This window comes from Nicotiana sylvestris, chromosome 2, assembly GCF_000393655.2.
Source record: "Nicotiana sylvestris chromosome 2, ASM39365v2, whole genome shotgun sequence".
Classification (NCBI taxonomy): Eukaryota; Viridiplantae; Streptophyta; class Magnoliopsida; order Solanales; family Solanaceae; genus Nicotiana; species Nicotiana sylvestris.
The window spans coordinates 20,769,494-20,786,592 of NC_091058.1; the positions used below are offsets into that span (position 1 = coordinate 20,769,494).

Consider the following 17,099-nt stretch of genomic DNA (forward strand, 5'->3'; position numbering starts at 1 on the left):
TATATTAATAGTTTAGAATTTGTATTAATATTATTAATTAATGTAATCTCATTAATTGTTGTAACAAATTGATTGTATGTTCCATTCTGGGCTCGCTCATAGGCGCTCGGCCATAGTAGGCTCGGTATATAACTCACCATTTGATCAGAGGTTGCCCAATAGGGGCCTACCCATCGATTATAGCTCGATGGTGGTGAAAATACTGTAATACTGTATATATATAGACTCTCTACTCTCATGGTTGACAGAAGACAGAACTAAACTGAATATGAAGTCCCGATAAGGGAGAATGCTGTAACTTATGAGATTAGGAAAATGTACATAAAGTCAGAAATATAAACTTTTTTTTATATCTCGTTATCAAACATATGGACTAGTTATTCTTTATCTGATATGATAATTAAATATTCTCTTATACTATCCGTGTATTTTAGTTATACTCTTTCTTTATGATGAACCATGTATACTTCCAATGATAATTAATTAAAGGTTTTACAAATCTTATTTAAAATGAGTAAGTGAACGGTTTTCTTATTATGATATCGCCCCTGACATACTGTTAAGTCAAAAAGGCATTTAAAGAAAAAGGCAATTCAAAATGAACGAACTCAAAATTGTTTTGACTTGTATAGTTATATTGTGGTTACTACCCCTGGTAAGTGACACAAAGTGACTAAACTATTATTCTTATTTTATCAAGTTAATTATTTTCATTTTCAGTTTAATGAGAACATGTTTGAATATGTCGGTCAGCTATATATATATAAAGGAGGGCAATGAAAGAGTGATGTGACAACTTTTATATGCAAGGAAACCTATTTATCTTTTTTCTCAATTTTTTACTTTTTATCCTCATTTTTCACCTTTAAAAACAGTAAAAATTTAAAGCTACCCGATTATCTCTTTCCTTATTAATACTATTTGTTATTACTTCCCTGGAATCTCTCTATTTTTCTTGTATCCGTTTTTTCTTTTTGGAATGAATTAAATATACAATAGTTATGACTATTAATGCATGGCCCTTTTCCTTCCAATTCTAGCTTAAAATGCAAATCAGTTGCTGTTTCCCTTTCATAGGCATTTCCTCTTCTCTTTTATTGCAACAACCCAATTGGTATGAATCTTAAAATTCCTTAGGATGAAGATGCTTTTGAATCTCTAACATTAATGATACGGTAAAAAGATAAAATAGTGAAAGAAAAGAAGTTCAACAATCTGATGCTCTGTCGCGTGTGTGTACTAAAAAGTTTTAATTTCTGAACGAGCAACATTAGCATATCATTCAATTTTAGATAAATGGCAAACAGTGCCATCATCAAGTATATCATTCAACTTTATGTATTGGAAAACAGTACCATCATCAATTTTAGGCTTTATATTTTCATAACTGAAACACCATCATATTTTCTTACATAATCACCCAATTTTCATTAGATAGATCAAAAAAGGCTTCATTCTGCAATTCAAGCCTTCAAACTCATCGATAAGGTGTACTAATATAAATTGTTGCAAAAGAAGTTATAATATTATATTTTTGTTAACTTGAAATAACATTTGTTGATACAAAGACATGCTACTTACATGTGTATTTTATGATTCTGAAGGCATTGTACTTGCTATGTATCGAAAATAAATACTTCAATAAACAATTTGCTTAAATATTTCCAGAAAAATATAATATATGCCTACATTTATTGGGAGGTTGCACCAAGGGTCTGCGCTCAGCCCATTCCTATTTGCCCTGGTGATGGATGCACTGACTCATCATATTCAAGGGGAGGTGCCATGGTGCATGCTATTTGCTGATGACATTATTCTAATTGACGAGACACGAGGCGGCGTCAACGAGAGGCTAGAGATTTGGAGACATGCTCTTGAGTCTAAAGGTTTCAAGTTGAGCAGGACGAAGACGGAATACCTCGAGTGCAAATTTGGAGTTGAGCCGACGGAAGCGGGAGTTGAAGTGAGGCTTGACTCTCAAGTCATTCCCAAGAGGGGTAGTTTCAAGTACCTTGGATCGGTTATTCAGGGGATCGGGGAGATTGACGAGGATGTCACACACCGTATAGGGGTGGGGTGGATGAAGTGGAGGTTAGCGTCGGGAGTCTTGTGTGACAAGAAAGTGCCACCGTTACTAAAAGGTAAGTTTTATAGAGCAGTGGTTAGGCCTGCCATGTTATATGGAACTGAATGTTGGCCGGTAAAGAACTCACACATCCAGAAGATGAAAGTAGCAGAGATGAGGATGTTGAGGCGGATGTGCGGGCATACAAGGATGGATAAGATTAGGAATGAAGATATTCGAGAGAAGGTAGGCGTGGCCCCCATGGAGGACAAAATGCGAGAAGTAAGACTCAGATGGTTCGGGCACATTCAGAGGAGGAGCACGGATGCACCGGTGAGGAGGTGTGAGCGACTGGCTGTAGTGGGCACGCGGAGAGGTAGAGGGCGACCTAAGAAGTATTGGGGAGAGGTGATCAGACAGGACATGACGCGACTTAGGATTACTGAGGACATGACCCTTGACAGGGAATTATGGATGTCGAGCATTAAGGTTGTAGGTTAGTGGAAAGTTGTGAATATTTCTACAGCACAATAGAGTGAGACTAGCCAGTTAGGAGTTAGACTAAGAATGTCATTGGTCGTCTATTGATTCAGGGCTTTACTTGCTAGTTTTACTATACCAGCCATCTATGTCGTATTTCGTATTCTATATTTCATATCTCTTATATTGCTGTTATTTTATTATGCACTTTTATGGTACTAATATATCGGCTCCTGTTGCTTTTTTGAGCCGAGGGTCTCCGGGAAACAGCCTCTCTACCCTTTGGGGTAGGGGTAAGGTCTGCGTACATATTATCCTCCCCAGACCCCATTTGTGGGATTATACTGGACCGTTGTTGTTGATGTAAGAAAATTTGTTTGTAATAAAGTCGTAGTTTAATAGTTTTACTAATCGACGGCGCGACGCGGGTAAGTTTTCTAGTTTGATAACATTAGCAATGCATAACTGTCTAATTTGTCGGTCAAATGATATATTATACAGTATAATTTTAAAATAGAATGATTGAGAGTTGGTGATCAAGTGACATGGTAATAATTACATATAAAAGTATTTCACCACATTAGTATTTTGCATTATGTACAATAATTTTCAGATAAGATATCATAGTTTAAAATTGGAAAAACTAAAGCAAATAATTACTTATAAAAGTACTATTCTCCATTAGGCAAGCACTGGTGAAGGCACTGGGTAGACTGTAGAGGAATGGGGCAGATAAAATAAAAGAATAATATTCTATTTGACCCTTTTTAAATTTAGAGCAAGAGAATTGATTACTACACAAACTAATTAGAATAAGAGGACTAATGGCTTGTGAAGATTCTTGCAAAATTTCATAGGAACACTGAAACAAGCAACGTCTAGAACATTTTTTCATCGAGGGCAATCCGGTACACTAAGCTTTCGCTATGCGCCGGATTCGAGGAAGGATCAAACCACAAGGGTCTATTGCACGCAGCCAGTATTTTAAAAAACGTGAGCGTAAAGCGAGGCATTTTACATATGCCTCAGCGAGGCGTAAGCACCGAGGCACGGGGCGTAAGCCCTATGGGCATTTAATTTTTAATATTTTATAAAATAATATAATTACAGTAAATATTTATAAACAGGTAAAAATACATTGAAGAAAATTATAAATACGTGATGTGCTCCATCCCCACAAAAAACTAGTCAAAACAGTCTATTATACGCTACTTACAAGTACAAATAACTTGAGTCGAAAAGAATAAAGTTTTATACATGGAGGAACAAAAAGGATGACTAACCTGCAATTTAAACTTTGAACTTGCTACTACGAAGGAGAATGAAGTTCTCTTTGTATTTGTAATATTTTTTTTGATTATTTGTTGCTTTTGGGAGATATTAGCAGACTACCGGACAAGATAAAGAATTGAAAAAGACCATAAATTAGGGCTTCAATCAATAAAAAAGGTCTTGACTTTTTAATTTAATACATTTTAGTTGCTTTTTAAAACTTTTGAGTAATTACAAACTGACTTTTGAGAATTTGGGTATTATATGAAGGACTTGTTCAACAAATTTTGTTTTAATTTGAAGAAGTGTCTTGGGCTTATGCCGCACTACAAAAACGCACCTCAAACGCCCGGGTGTACGCCCCAAATTGTCAGGCGTACGCCTCTTGAAACTTTCGCCCCACATCATGGCCTTGAAGAAATTTTGGTGCACCTCGCCCCAGGGCTTGCCCCCGAAAACGCCTTTTTAAACACTACATGCAATCTTACCCTGCATTTCTGCAAGAGGCTGTCATGGCTTGTACCCATGATTTCCTGATCACATGACAGTAACTTTACCAGTTATACCAAGGCTCCACTTTCTAGGACATTATCCCTTGCTTGATATAATTACGAAAACAATAGTCAAGAATAAATATTCTAAAGCATATTCTCCCTTCTATCTATTTTTAATTGAATCAAGGAACTTTCTCGAGCACCATAAATTTGAAGCCATGGAACTCTTAAGATGGATAAAAATGGGATCAGAAGCCAATACACTATTTACATAAGCGTATATAACAATAAGTTTGTATGATACTGTTACAACTTTTACAGATGACAAATTAATTGGCTACAAAGTGCAAAATTTTCACACCAGCAATCAACTTTATTGACCAAATAAAAAGTGTGCTTAACCTACAGATCCTTCAAGCTTCAAGCTCATTAGTTGGTTCACCTCAGCACCAAATTCATCAGGAAGTTCATTGAAAACATCTCGGCAAAATCCAGAAATCATTGCAGCCATTGCTTTCTCATAGTCGATTCCTCTCTGCTGGAAGTAAAACAACTGATCTTCACCAATCTTTGAAGTGGTAGCTTCATGTTCTATCCGAGCAGAGGGGTTTTTGGCCTGTCAAAGTAATGACATATGTAAATACAGAGATGGAAAATTCAAAATACAACAGGGATATTGACCAAAATGATCCGAGTTCTCAATCAAACTGATCTGTGTTCCAACTAGTGCCGGAGTATCATATAGACATGTAGCAAGAGCATCCACGACAAGGCATGATCAAAATGACAATTCATAACAATGTGTTTAATTTAATCTTACCAATTCCAGTTACCAGCGATTACTATCAAATTCATGTAGCATCACACTTGGAGCTTAAAAGCCACACCAAACAGAAACAAAATGTTCGTTTCTTTTGATCCCTATGTACTAATCTATTTCTACATAGAAACCACAGAAGCTTTCTGAGAGATCCTAAAAGAGTAGAAAGACGGATAGGGTAATCCAATCAAGAATATAAGAGCATATAGACTGCTTTGGAATATTAGTTTGTATTAGTTTCCCCAACAAATCGCAGGGGATGGGAGCGCGTTTCCTGTGGCATTTTACTAGAAAACTATCACATTCAGAATTTAATGCAGGTGAAGATTCTTAGAGTTAACAAAATTTAAGATGGTTATCGAAGGCCACCGAGTTAGACTACATTCATTACTAATGTACTTCATATGGACGAAATACAAAGATTAGTGATTCAAACAGATGAGCATGCAGTTTGACGCTTGTTAAAACATACATCACATCCATTACAATTTCTATTAGTATCGTCTCTGTGCAGAAGTAAACATTAATCTTCGGCAACTGAGGCTTAATACAATTCCAGCCAACGCTTAATTCAGTTCCAGAAAAATCAGAACACACCCACAGTAATCATGCACAGGGATACCATGGTAGCTGCTTTTCATCCAACACAGATTTTATGGACATATTAAAAGTTAAAACAACACATCTTCTCATGGCAATCAACGTCAAATGAATGCAAGCAGGAACCCCCCCCCCCACACACACACACACATAAAACCATCCCTCTTTTCATTTTGACCTCGACAAGTAGCGTACGACTCAACAAGGAAAGAGAGACTGTGACCTGCCGGACAGCTCAAAGATTTCCAAGCCGACTTCCCAGCATAGACCTTATTAACTTGTTTTAACAGCTATTCTAGAAAAGAAACTAACTACAGTGCTGTACATTTATAGAGCCTATCCTTCTCTGCTCCTGTGGAATGATACTAATTTCAAGGTGGACAACCCCACCCCACCCCACCCCCCCTTTTTTTTTTCCTTTTCTATAACTGGAATTGGAGAGATCTTGGCTAGGGGTAGTAGCTTAAATACATTGCTCCTGCACTATGAGAAGTAGCTCTCTACCTTGAAAAGTACATAGTTGTCACAGAATCACAGAGAGCAATTTACCTGAATGTATGGATAAGTGTTGGCTGCAGCATTATCACCGATGAGCATTGAATCACACTGGGAGGAATTCCGAGCATTCTCTGCATTTGATAAGACCTGAACTAGTCCTCTGTAACAATTTCTAGAATGTCCTGCTGAAATACCCTTTGAAATAATCCTACTCCTAGTATTCTTCCCTTTGTGTATCATCTTCGTTCCTGTATCTGCCTGCTGATAATTGTTGGTCAATGCCACAGAATAGAATTCACCAACCGATTCATCACCCTCTAACACAACACTTGGATACTTCCAAGTAATAGCTGAGCCCGTCTCCACTTGTGTCCATGATATCTTCGATCGAGCCCCAGCACAAAGTCCCCTCTTTGTAACAAAATTATAAATCCCTCCTCTACCTTCCTCATCCCCCGCATACCAATTCTGCACGGTGGAGTACTTAATCTCTGCACCTTCATGGCAATACAATTCCACAACAGCAGCATGTAACTGATTCGTATCATATGAAGGTGCTGTACACCCTTCTAAATACTCCACAAAACTCCCTTCATCCGCAACAATCAAAGTCCTCTCGAATTGCCCAGTCTCCATTGCATTTATTCTAAAATAAGTAGATATTTGCATAGGACACTTGGTGTTCTTGGGTATATACACAAATGACCCATCACTAAACACAGCTGAATTAAGAGCCGCGTAAAAATTATCTTCAGGGGGCACAACTCTAAACAAATACTTCCTGACTAAATCTGGATGCTCCCTAATAGCCTCAGAAATAGAACAAAAAATAACACCAGATTTCTCTAAAGTCTTCCTATGAGTAGTGGCAATAGAAACACTATCAAGAACAGCATCAACAGCAACATTTGCTAAACGATTCCTTTCATTCAAAGGCACACCCAATTTATCAAAATACCTAACAAGCTCAGGGTCAGCCTCATCAAGACTATTCAAAGTTGGTTTCTTTTTAGGTTCTGAATAATAAACAATATCTTGAAAATTAATTTCAGGGTACTTATTATCAGACCATTTAGGCTCTTTCATCTTAACAAATTTCTCATAAGATTTCAACCTGTACTCAAGCATCCAATCAGGCTCATTCTTTCTTGAAGAAATTAACCTTATAGTTTCCTCAGAAAGACCTTTAGGCAGTGAAAAAGATTCAATTTTTTCATTGAAACCCCACTTATAGTCTCTTTTCAAGAATTTCTGAAGTGGGTCGTCTTCATTTGAGGTTGAAAAAGATGATTCTTTACCTGGGGCCATGACATCATAGCTTACATCAGCAGCTCTAATCTTGAAATTAGCTGAATTTGGACATCTGGGGGCAGGTGATTTTAGCAGAAAGTTAGACCCTTTTGAGAGTTTAGGTTGTTCAGTGATGTGTTGAGGACAGAAGCTTGAGATCCCGTTCGTGAGAAGAGAAGCCATAGCTGATGCTTAGGAGTTGTTGGAAGATAGAGAGAACAAGGATGAGAAGGCAAATATAAAAGTTTGGGTTTTTTACTCTCCTTTTCTTTTGGAAATATACGTACATACGATTTGCTTATAAAAGCAGATTAGTGTTTTTATTTTCTTTTTCTTTTTTTCTGTGGTGTCTGATATTAGAGATGTCGTATGCTGGCCACGTGCCTCTCTTGAGACCGACTTCATTATCACAAAGATTTAGGAAAAAAAGAGAGAAAAGGAATGTATTTGTGTTAACTTCATAGCTAGGGGCTAGGCCCTAGAAGCATGAAATTTCTGGATGCTGCTATGGAAGAGAATTGCCAAATTTAACCACATAATTAGTCAAATATTAAAGGAGAAATTTATCTAGGTTTCGATTTCATTGGTGCCGATGCAGAAGATGAATTCAGGAAGCTAAGTGCATTACTTACTAAGAGGAGAAAAAGAAAGCAAAATAACATATCAAGACCTCTTCTTTTTTTGGGCTAAACGGGAATACTTATATTAAAGGATAGTTACAAAAATTCAAAAATAGTCAAATTTACAACTGATCGTTCTAAAATAGCTCAATTTCAAAAGTAATCGAAATTTAACCACTTTTTTATTTAAAGATAAATCTGAGAAAAAACACTATTCAAAACCCAAAAAATACGTCAGCATATTATACTGGAGTTCCAGCATAAGTATACTTGAACTCCAGCATATTATACTGGAGTTCCAGCATAAGTATACTTGAACTCCAGCATAATATGATGGAGTTCCAGCATAAGTACACTAGAACTCCAGCATAATATACTGGAGTTCCAGCAAGTATACCGGTCCAGCATAATATACTGGAGTTTGGAGCACTAGAGTCAGCAAAGTATACCGGTCCAACATAATATGTTGGAGTTGATACACAGGTGTGTAAGCACGTGATTTTTGACCCTCCCCGAGAATTTTCACATTTTTAGCGTGAATATGTGAAATTGGGTCTAATATAGCCATTTTAACTATTTTACTTTATTTCGTTGCAAAAAGAAAAAAATCACAAAAATATATATATAAATTTTAGTTTATGTATTTCTCATAAACTTGAAAAATACAAAAATTGTACTTTATTTTGGTACTTTATATAAATTCAAAAATTACAAAAAAATAATTCTATTAATGTTTTGTAGTCGTTTTAATTTTGGAAAAATACAAAAAATATTACTTTATATTTTGTCTTTATTAAAAAACGAAAATTACAAAAAAATAGTTTTATTAATATTTTATAGTCATTTTAACTTTGAAAAATACAAAAAATATTACTTCATATTTTATCTTAATATTTAAAAAAAAACAAAAATTACAAAAAATAGTTTTGTTAATATTTTGTAGCTATTTTAAATCTTGAAAAATATTTAAAAAAGATATAGTTTTGTTTAAATACTAGTCTTACTTTTGGTAGTTATTTTGCTTACATAGGACTAGTTAAGCAACGTGTTCCTATTTCTCGGGTCCGGGCAAAAGAATAATATTCGGGTTCAAACTACCCGGTTTTAGGCCTAATTTCGAACCTAGCCCATAATAAACCGAGTCCATGACACATGGGGAACCCCACCACGCGTGGGGGACACAAGTCTCGAACCCCACCACGCGTGGGGCTCATTTTTCTGGGCAAACCCATTACAAAACACGGACAAAACATTTTGAAGAGGGAGGATTTTGAAAAATTGAAAGAGAACATTGTGCGTCGTCTTCTTCCTCTCCTTGGCAAAACCAAAGAAAACCCTACCCAAACCCCACGTCCAAACACCATCCGCAACCACCACCACCCCCCTCGTCGCAACTCCCTCATCTACCCCAAAACCACCATTAACACCCCAAAACCACCATCAACAACCCTACTGTCACTCACCGGCGAACACCACCGTACAACCCCGACCGTAGCTGATTCACCATTTTCAGTCCAACGAGCAGCTGTTGCTGCGTGCCAAGCAGCTGTGGCTGCGTTTCCGAGCAGTTGTCGTTGCGCGTCTTAGCCTTCGTCGTTATGGTCTATCGTCCACTGCCTGTCGACCACAAGTAACGACCCAGTTCGTTCACCATCGTCGTCACTGCCCCCAACCTTACTGTCTCCACCAGATTCACCATCACCCCGTCGTCAACCACCCTATCCCCCAGCTCGCGGGCTTCAGCTCCACCAAGACAACCATGGCTGCTGCACCATCTTGCCCAAACGACCCGCCATAGCTTCTCCCTCGTGCCCAGCTGATCCAAACAGTCCGGCGACCATAACCCCAGGCCTCCTCCTCACCCCAGCCACGAACCAGCAGTAACGCCATATCAGGTGACTATCCCGTCGCCACTCGCATGCCCAGTTGCTGCGTTGTTAAGCCCAGCTACTGCTGTGTTTCTTCTGCTTCACCAACAGAAGCATGGTAGCTTCCCCAACTCCCCGTCGTCAAACACCACCGGTCGACAACCAGTCCACCAAACCTCCGGCTCAACCCCACGTCAGTCATCACCCAAACAACCCACAGCCCGTCAAGGTCATCGAAAGAGAGAAGGTGAGTGTCGAGGTCATTGACAATCTTGGTTCGAGTCGTCGGTTCCGTTGAGGTCGTCGTTGTTCGTCGAGGTCCGTTACGTTGAGGACAAAGTAAGGTCCGCTTCTAATCTTTCTCTTGACATCTTATTCTCCTGATGAATGGCAGTTGAATAAAGTTATTTTCTTATAAATGTTGTTACTGTATTCAAATGCTATCATTCAAATGCTATCTTACATGTAGTTTGTTGTGATGGATGTTCAATATGGTTTAATTCTTAACTATTAGGATAGTCAAGTATTAAGAATTGTTGGTGCAGGCAAGAAAAATCACTCATATTATAGTTATATTTTTGGCAAATAATCTGTTTAAGGCATGCATTTTGAGTATGGAATGATGATTCGAATAAATTAATTTCCGTTTCTGTTTCGTTGTGATTTGTAAAGTAACTTGTAGGGAAGAATTTTTTTGAAAGATTTTTATTTACGATATGTCTTTTGGGTTTTAACAGTTAAGTCGTTCATTCCCTTTTGTAAAGATTTTCCATAACTCATGGCCCTTAATTAAATTTCAACTCTTTAGAAATCGAGGTGTGCTATTGGTTGGATTTTCCGTAGCCCTCGCAAAAAAAATAGAAAATGTAGCTGCCTTAGGTTTGCCTTTGTAAATAATAAATGAGACGAGCCTCGCCAAATAAAAATGCAAATTGTGGGGCCCTCAATAATTAGTCATAATAAATGCTTAGAATTCGGGATGAGCCGTTTAGTGAATTTCACTGCCTTCCCCAAAGATAATAACGCGTTAGCCTCTTTAGACGCGATTTAATTAAATTACTTTCTTAAACTCGGGTGCACATTTATGTGACCCAAATCCAAATTTCAACGGAATCTAAATATGTCTCTAGTCACGGGCACATTGATTGTGGCGTGGCCCGAGATGCATTTCCATGACGTTGTAAATTCCTTTTAATAATAGAATGAGATGAGCCTCGCCAAATAAGAAATACAAAGTTGCGGGGCCCTCCAAATGTATATATATTAAAACACTTAGAATTCGGGACAGGCCGTTTAGCGAATTTTACGGCCTTCCCCAAAATAACAATACGCTAGTCGCTTTAGGCGCGCCTTTAATAATTCAATTTCCTTAAACTCGGGTGCACATTGATGTGACCCAAATCCAAATCTCAACGGAGTCAAAGTGTGTCGACGACCACGGGTACATTGATTGTAACGTGGTTCGAGATACATTTTCACAGCGTTGTAATTCTTGACAAAAATAACAGTAAATGATAAAAGCGGTTAAAAGATAAAATTTGCACATAAGTTCACATTGTATTTAAAATCAGATAAATAAGCCAAATATAACAGTTGAGCGACTGTGCTAGAACCACGGAACTCGGGAATGCCTAACACCTTCTCCCGGGTTAACAGAATTCCTTATCCGGATTTCTGGTACGCAGACTGTAATATAGAGTCATTCTTTTCCTCGATTCGGGATTAAAATTGGTGACTTGGGACACCCTAAATCTCCCAAGTGGCGACTCTGAAATAAATAAACCAATCCCGTTTTGATTGTCCTTTAATTGGAAAAAACTCCCCTTGCACCCCCTCGGGTGCGGAAAAAGGAGGTGTGACAGCTCTGGCGACTCTGCTGGGGATTTGACCCAGAACCACTGGTTCAGGGTTAGAAATTCGAGCTTAGATAAATTGTTATATTTGGTTTTATCTGATTTTTACATGTTTGAGCCTAATGTGCTAAATAATGTTTTTACCGCTTTGATATTATTTGAACTGTCTATAAACTGTGCCGAAACCTTTCTCTTCTTACCTCCGGGGATGTGCTTACTGGTTGAGACTCCCTATTCTGTTAGTGTCGTACCCTAAATAAAAGAGGCTCGGAAAGTTTCTAAGCCGACTGGCCTTTTGGTTCCCGGAAAGGAGCTCCTTCCTCAGCTCGAGTTGTCCGCTCGGGTACACTGTCTAGAACAAATACCCAGGTTATGAACTTAGAATAACTCAGCTTCATATCGGATCCCTAATAGGAACGTTTATTTGCATCATGTGCATCTGACTTAGGGGACTCAACACAGGGGTTGGGTCCGTCTAGGACAAGCAACCTGAAAATAATAGACCATCTTCGGCATCCTATGTGCTACATGTTGTATTTATTCAAGGGTGAATGGGTCATTTGGCGGACCAATGATAGTGGCGGACAAATGACACACTTTGTTATGTTGACCACGTTTAATAAGAAGGTTGCACGTTTTTCCAGCATGGTGTTATTTTAATCAAAAAACATGGGGAACATTTATGGAATCCAAGAAGCCTTTGAATTCCCTATGTCCCCCACGCTTCATTTTTGGGAAAAGCGCATGGGGGGCATTTGCGGAATCCAAGAAGTCTTGGGAATCATTATGTCTCCCATGCCACTTTTTTAAAGTAATAATAAATATAAAAAATAAAAATATATGTATAAACAAAGCATGAAAATTCAAAGGATTTTGTATGTTTTCATTATTTTCCACAGATTAAAAAAAAATCGTGAAAAAGAGGAGAAAAAAAATAACAGTGTAGAGATATAACTACTTTTTTTAGAAAAAAGAAACTAATGTCCGAATAGTATCGAAACTCTGCCGAAATTTTGAGAAAATGAAAAAAAATGTCTTATTAGTTTGTTATATTAAAAGCAAAGGAAAAATAGAAAAAAAATCATCATTGTTCTGTCTTGTTTTTTTCCAAAAATATTGAAAAGAAAATAGTTTGTTTTGCCATTAAATGAAAATGAAAAAGAGTGTGGTTTTAAAATGTTTATTTTATTTTATTTTGCTTGTCTATGAAAATGCCAAAAATAAATAAATAAAAAATATAAAAAGAGTTGGGCGTTGAACGTGATTTTATTATTTGTTCCAATATATATATATATATATAATCCAAAAAAAAATTCAAAAGAAAATTCAATAAATATTTTTTAAGCATTTCTTTTATTAAAGGTAAAAATTCCAAAAAAAAAAAAATTCTTTTTCTTTAGAATAAGAAAAACAAAGGAAAAAAGAAGGAATGTTTTATGTTTTATGTTTTACGTTAGTTAGTTTGTTTGTTATGAATGAAAAATAATAGTTTGTTTGTTTGTTATATAAATAAAAAAAAGAATAGAAAATGGAAAAGGGTCTTCTCAAAAATAGTTTATTGGCCCGAACTACGCGGGTTTGATTCTCACCGGATGTGAGATACATAGGCAACCCTCATCGGGTCCAACCCCACCTTTTGCTAAAAAAGCCAAAAAACAAATAATAATAATAATAAAAAAAAATACATGTCAAATTTTAGTTTTTGTCATAAAGAAGTCGGGTGACGCTGTTTTATCAAGACATAGCCGAATGTTCCCGAAAGGGACGCCGGAAGGCTGACTTTGCATAAACAGCCACCTTTGGGTCATTTTAAGATTTAGTCCAGTTGACCCACACGGCCTTAAAATCTTCGTCCCCGAGACGTTGACAGGCCGTGTTTGCAATATTGAGTTTCCTATTTTTGAAAAAAACAATAAAAGAGTCATAACTAAGTCAGAAGATGATGTTTGTCATAAATAACCGAATGTTCCCGAAAGGGACGCCGGAAGGCTGACTTTGCGTAAACAGCCACCTTTTGGGTCATGTCTGGGAGTTTGGTCCAGTTGACCCACACAGCCTTAAAAAGCTTCGTCCCCGAGATGTCGAAAGGCCGTGTTTGCAACACAAGGTTTTTATCGTAATTTGAAAAAAAAACAAAGAGTAAACGGTCAGGTGAATGCCGTTTGGATGTTTAGTCAAAAAAAAATGAAAAAATAAAATAAGCCGAGCCAGCTTCGGCCGCGTCTTAAACCGTTCTTGCCGAAATAGCCTTAGAGTATCTTTCAGTTGTCGAAAGGCTATTTTCGTAAAAGAACGGACAAGTTTGTAAAGTGTCATAAATAATCCTCCCCGGCCTCAAAATTCATGTGAAATTTGGAAGGGGCCACATTTGCAAAAATAACCGTTTGGTTGCATTTGTCGAACAGAGAAAGGGAGCTAGCCTTTTGTTTTTGAGTTTGTAAAGCTTTTGATTAAAATATGTGGTTTGTTTGATTTTTGAGTTTGTAGTTCATATTTAAACCTTTGAAACCCAGTTTGTTCTAATATGAAAAATGTTTAGTATTGTTTATCTTTCAGCGGTCCGAACTACGCAAGGTCTGATTCATGCGGGGTCATGATACGTAGGCAATCTCCATAAGATTCGACCACAACAAAAGAAAAGCAAAAAAAAAATGAAAAGAGGATGAAAAAAAAAAGAAAGAAAAAAGGGGGAAAAAATGAAAAAAACGAAGAAAAATGAAAAAAGAGAAAAGGAAAAAAATCGAAAAAAAAAAGAAAAAAAGATGTTAATAATGGGGACCGACTGAGTCCATTCTAACCTGTTTGTTTTAGAGATGTTGTTAAGGTGGTTGGTTTGTGGTAAGCCAGACAATGACACCCAGAATCCTTTACTTGCACCTCATGATACACACTCTGATAGGATCATGCCTGATAACAGAAGCACTCGAATCCTATTGGGGACTTGTTGACTAAAGTTGATGATATTGAAGATGGTAATGGTCTAGGCAATGCTGATGCGAAGCTCAGTGGCTACGATGCCAAGTTTGATAAAATGGGAGGACGCTCCGTTCCTTGGTTAGCAAGAGAAAAGCTTGTGGTGGTTTATTTTGTTGTCATTTCTGTTGTTCGGATTATTAGGATTGTAATTCGGATTTTGTCCTGTGTCAAACCTTCTTATCTTTCCATTTTTTTATCATAGCGGTTTGTTTAAGTTTTGTCCAGGTTGTTTAGGATTTTATTCCGGTTTGTTTTGTTTTTTTCAAACTATTTCACCGGTAATCTAATACAAAAGCCGGTCTTTTATTATTTCCAGTCGTCTTTTTGTTTAGTCCTTCTATCATTTTTGTTCGGCGCCGATTCTAGTAACATGACACGCGCACACAGTTTGGGCCTAAGCTTAAAAGTTAATCATAAAACCTCGGAAAGGCGATCAAAGCATTTAAAGGAAATAAGTACGGTTTGAGATAATTTGGAGCCCGAGTCATGTGGAACTGGGGCAAGTTAAACGCAAAGAAAACCGTTAAAGAAAGATTAGCCTAAATTGGCATGAGGATCGTTCATAATAATGAAAATAAGAGTGTCGCCCAACGGTGCTTTAGAAGTGACAAATGACCAAACAGATGTTGAATATAATTGTCAAGTCCAGCACCATCAGAAGAGACTACAAATTTAAGTTGTGTTGTTTGCACTTGGCATGTTTTGAAGACTGGAATGACGAAGGCATTTTGTTCTGCTACCCAAACACTTTATCCTTCGTTACCCCTTTTGAGCCTTATTTATTTTCTTTCATACCCCTCGTTCGGAATTAGTAGCAACGAATAAAATACGCGAGCATGGCAGGTAAGAGAAAAGAAAGAAAAGAAAACAACAAAATGGAAAAAGAAGAATAAAAGAAAAAAGAGAGAAAGAAAAAACGACAAAAAGAAAGGAGAAATGAAAAGAGAAAAGAAAAGAAAAGTGATAACAAAAAGAAAAAGAAAAAAAAGAGAAGAAAGTCAAATGGAAAAGAGGAATTGGGAACTACGTTTGACCTGATTCCTCAAAGAGGATACGTAGGCGCTTCACGGCTCGGTCATAGTTTTGAAAAATGAAAAAAAATCAATTAAAATATCCCCAAGCAAGAAACTGGGGCAAAGGTTGTGTTTGTTGTAAATAAATCTAATTCCGAAGGTTGTAACTAATAACCCAGAATTAATGTATTTTTGAGCCTTTTATACCCTTTCTTTCTAACCTTGTCCAAAACCCACATTACGGTCCAAAGAAAGACCTTCTGATCAGTCTTCAAAAGATGCCAAGTCAGACAAATGAAGAGTCTTACCGGCGAACATAACATTCTGTTCCACAGCAGAAAGGACTCTAATCTCCAACAGAAAGAGTCATACCGGCAACACTCCAAATCCCCAGCTAGAGAGAGATATAAAAACGAGAGAGTCTTATTGGTGAAAACCTTCACAGGCACCATAAGGCGATGGAAGCTGAGAAAAGAACCAAAAATGAGAGAGACTTGATAGTGAAAACCCTTCGGGCACTACAAGTCGAATAAGATTGAGAATCAGATAGGGAATCGCCAATTGAAGATTTCGAAAGATGATTAACGGCGGAGGACAGGCCGCATATGCATGTCATGGCCATTAGAGTCGGTATCTGCGTTTGATAGATTTTTATTTATAGTTTTTTGTTAAAAGGTCATCTTTTTCCTTTTGTCCTTTTATTCTGTTCCCTTTTATCTTTTTTCCTTTCATAGAAAAATCCCCAATACAGTCGGTTTGGTCAGAACAAGTGTGAATTGACTTCAAAATAGGCCATCAGCTTTCCAAAATGAGATCTGACTAGTACATCCAAGTGGTATAGTCAGCAGGGAACAAACGCGAGGCCAATGTCAAAAGATATCCCCAGCAAAAGGGAATTGACAGAAGGATTGACAAGTGTCAAGAGGGATACCATTGCCTTTATCAAAAGTTATAAGCCTCAAGGCCAAGGCCCATGAACAGAAAGAAGAGGGATATCCCCAGCAGAAAGGGATTGTACCCAGCAAATAAAATCGTCCCCAACAAGTTGTGCAACACAGCGCAATGAAAGAGAAAGGGAAAGTCATCTCAATAGGAGTATCACATCCAACCACCATGTTTTAAACTAACAAATTTTGTTTGATTTGAAACAGGTAAAGGAAATGGCATTGATGCAGAAATGCATGCCACAAGGGATATTATCAAACTGGGGCAGAAAATTTTCCTTCCATTTAGAAAATTTTCTGGAAGTC

General features: G+C 37.4%; 1 protein-coding gene across 1 annotated transcript; it reads right to left on the reverse strand.

Moving 5' to 3' along the window:
• Window positions 1-4,544: 4,544 nt before the first annotated feature.
• On the reverse strand, window positions 4,545-7,797 carry LOC104212935 (iron-sulfur cluster assembly SufBD family protein ABCI8, chloroplastic-like). Its single transcript, XM_009762310.2, has 2 exons — window positions 6,281-7,797; window positions 4,545-4,927 (listed from the first exon to the last, which is right to left on the reverse strand). Exons 1-2 carry the CDS (start codon window positions 7,700-7,702, stop codon window positions 4,709-4,711), a joined length of 1,641 nt encoding a protein of 546 aa, XP_009760612.1. The 5' UTR covers window positions 7,703-7,797; the 3' UTR covers window positions 4,545-4,708.
• Window positions 7,798-17,099: the final 9,302 nt, after the last annotated feature.

Coding starts and splice junctions, on each gene's coding strand:
- LOC104212935 (XM_009762310.2), bottom strand. CDS start 7,702: ATGGCTTCTCTTCTCACGAACGGGATCTCAAGCTTCTGTCCTCAACAC. Junction 4,928..6,280: donor ACACTTATCCATACATTCAG/GTAAATTGCTCT, acceptor TTACTTTGACAG/GCCAAAAACCCCTCTGCTCG.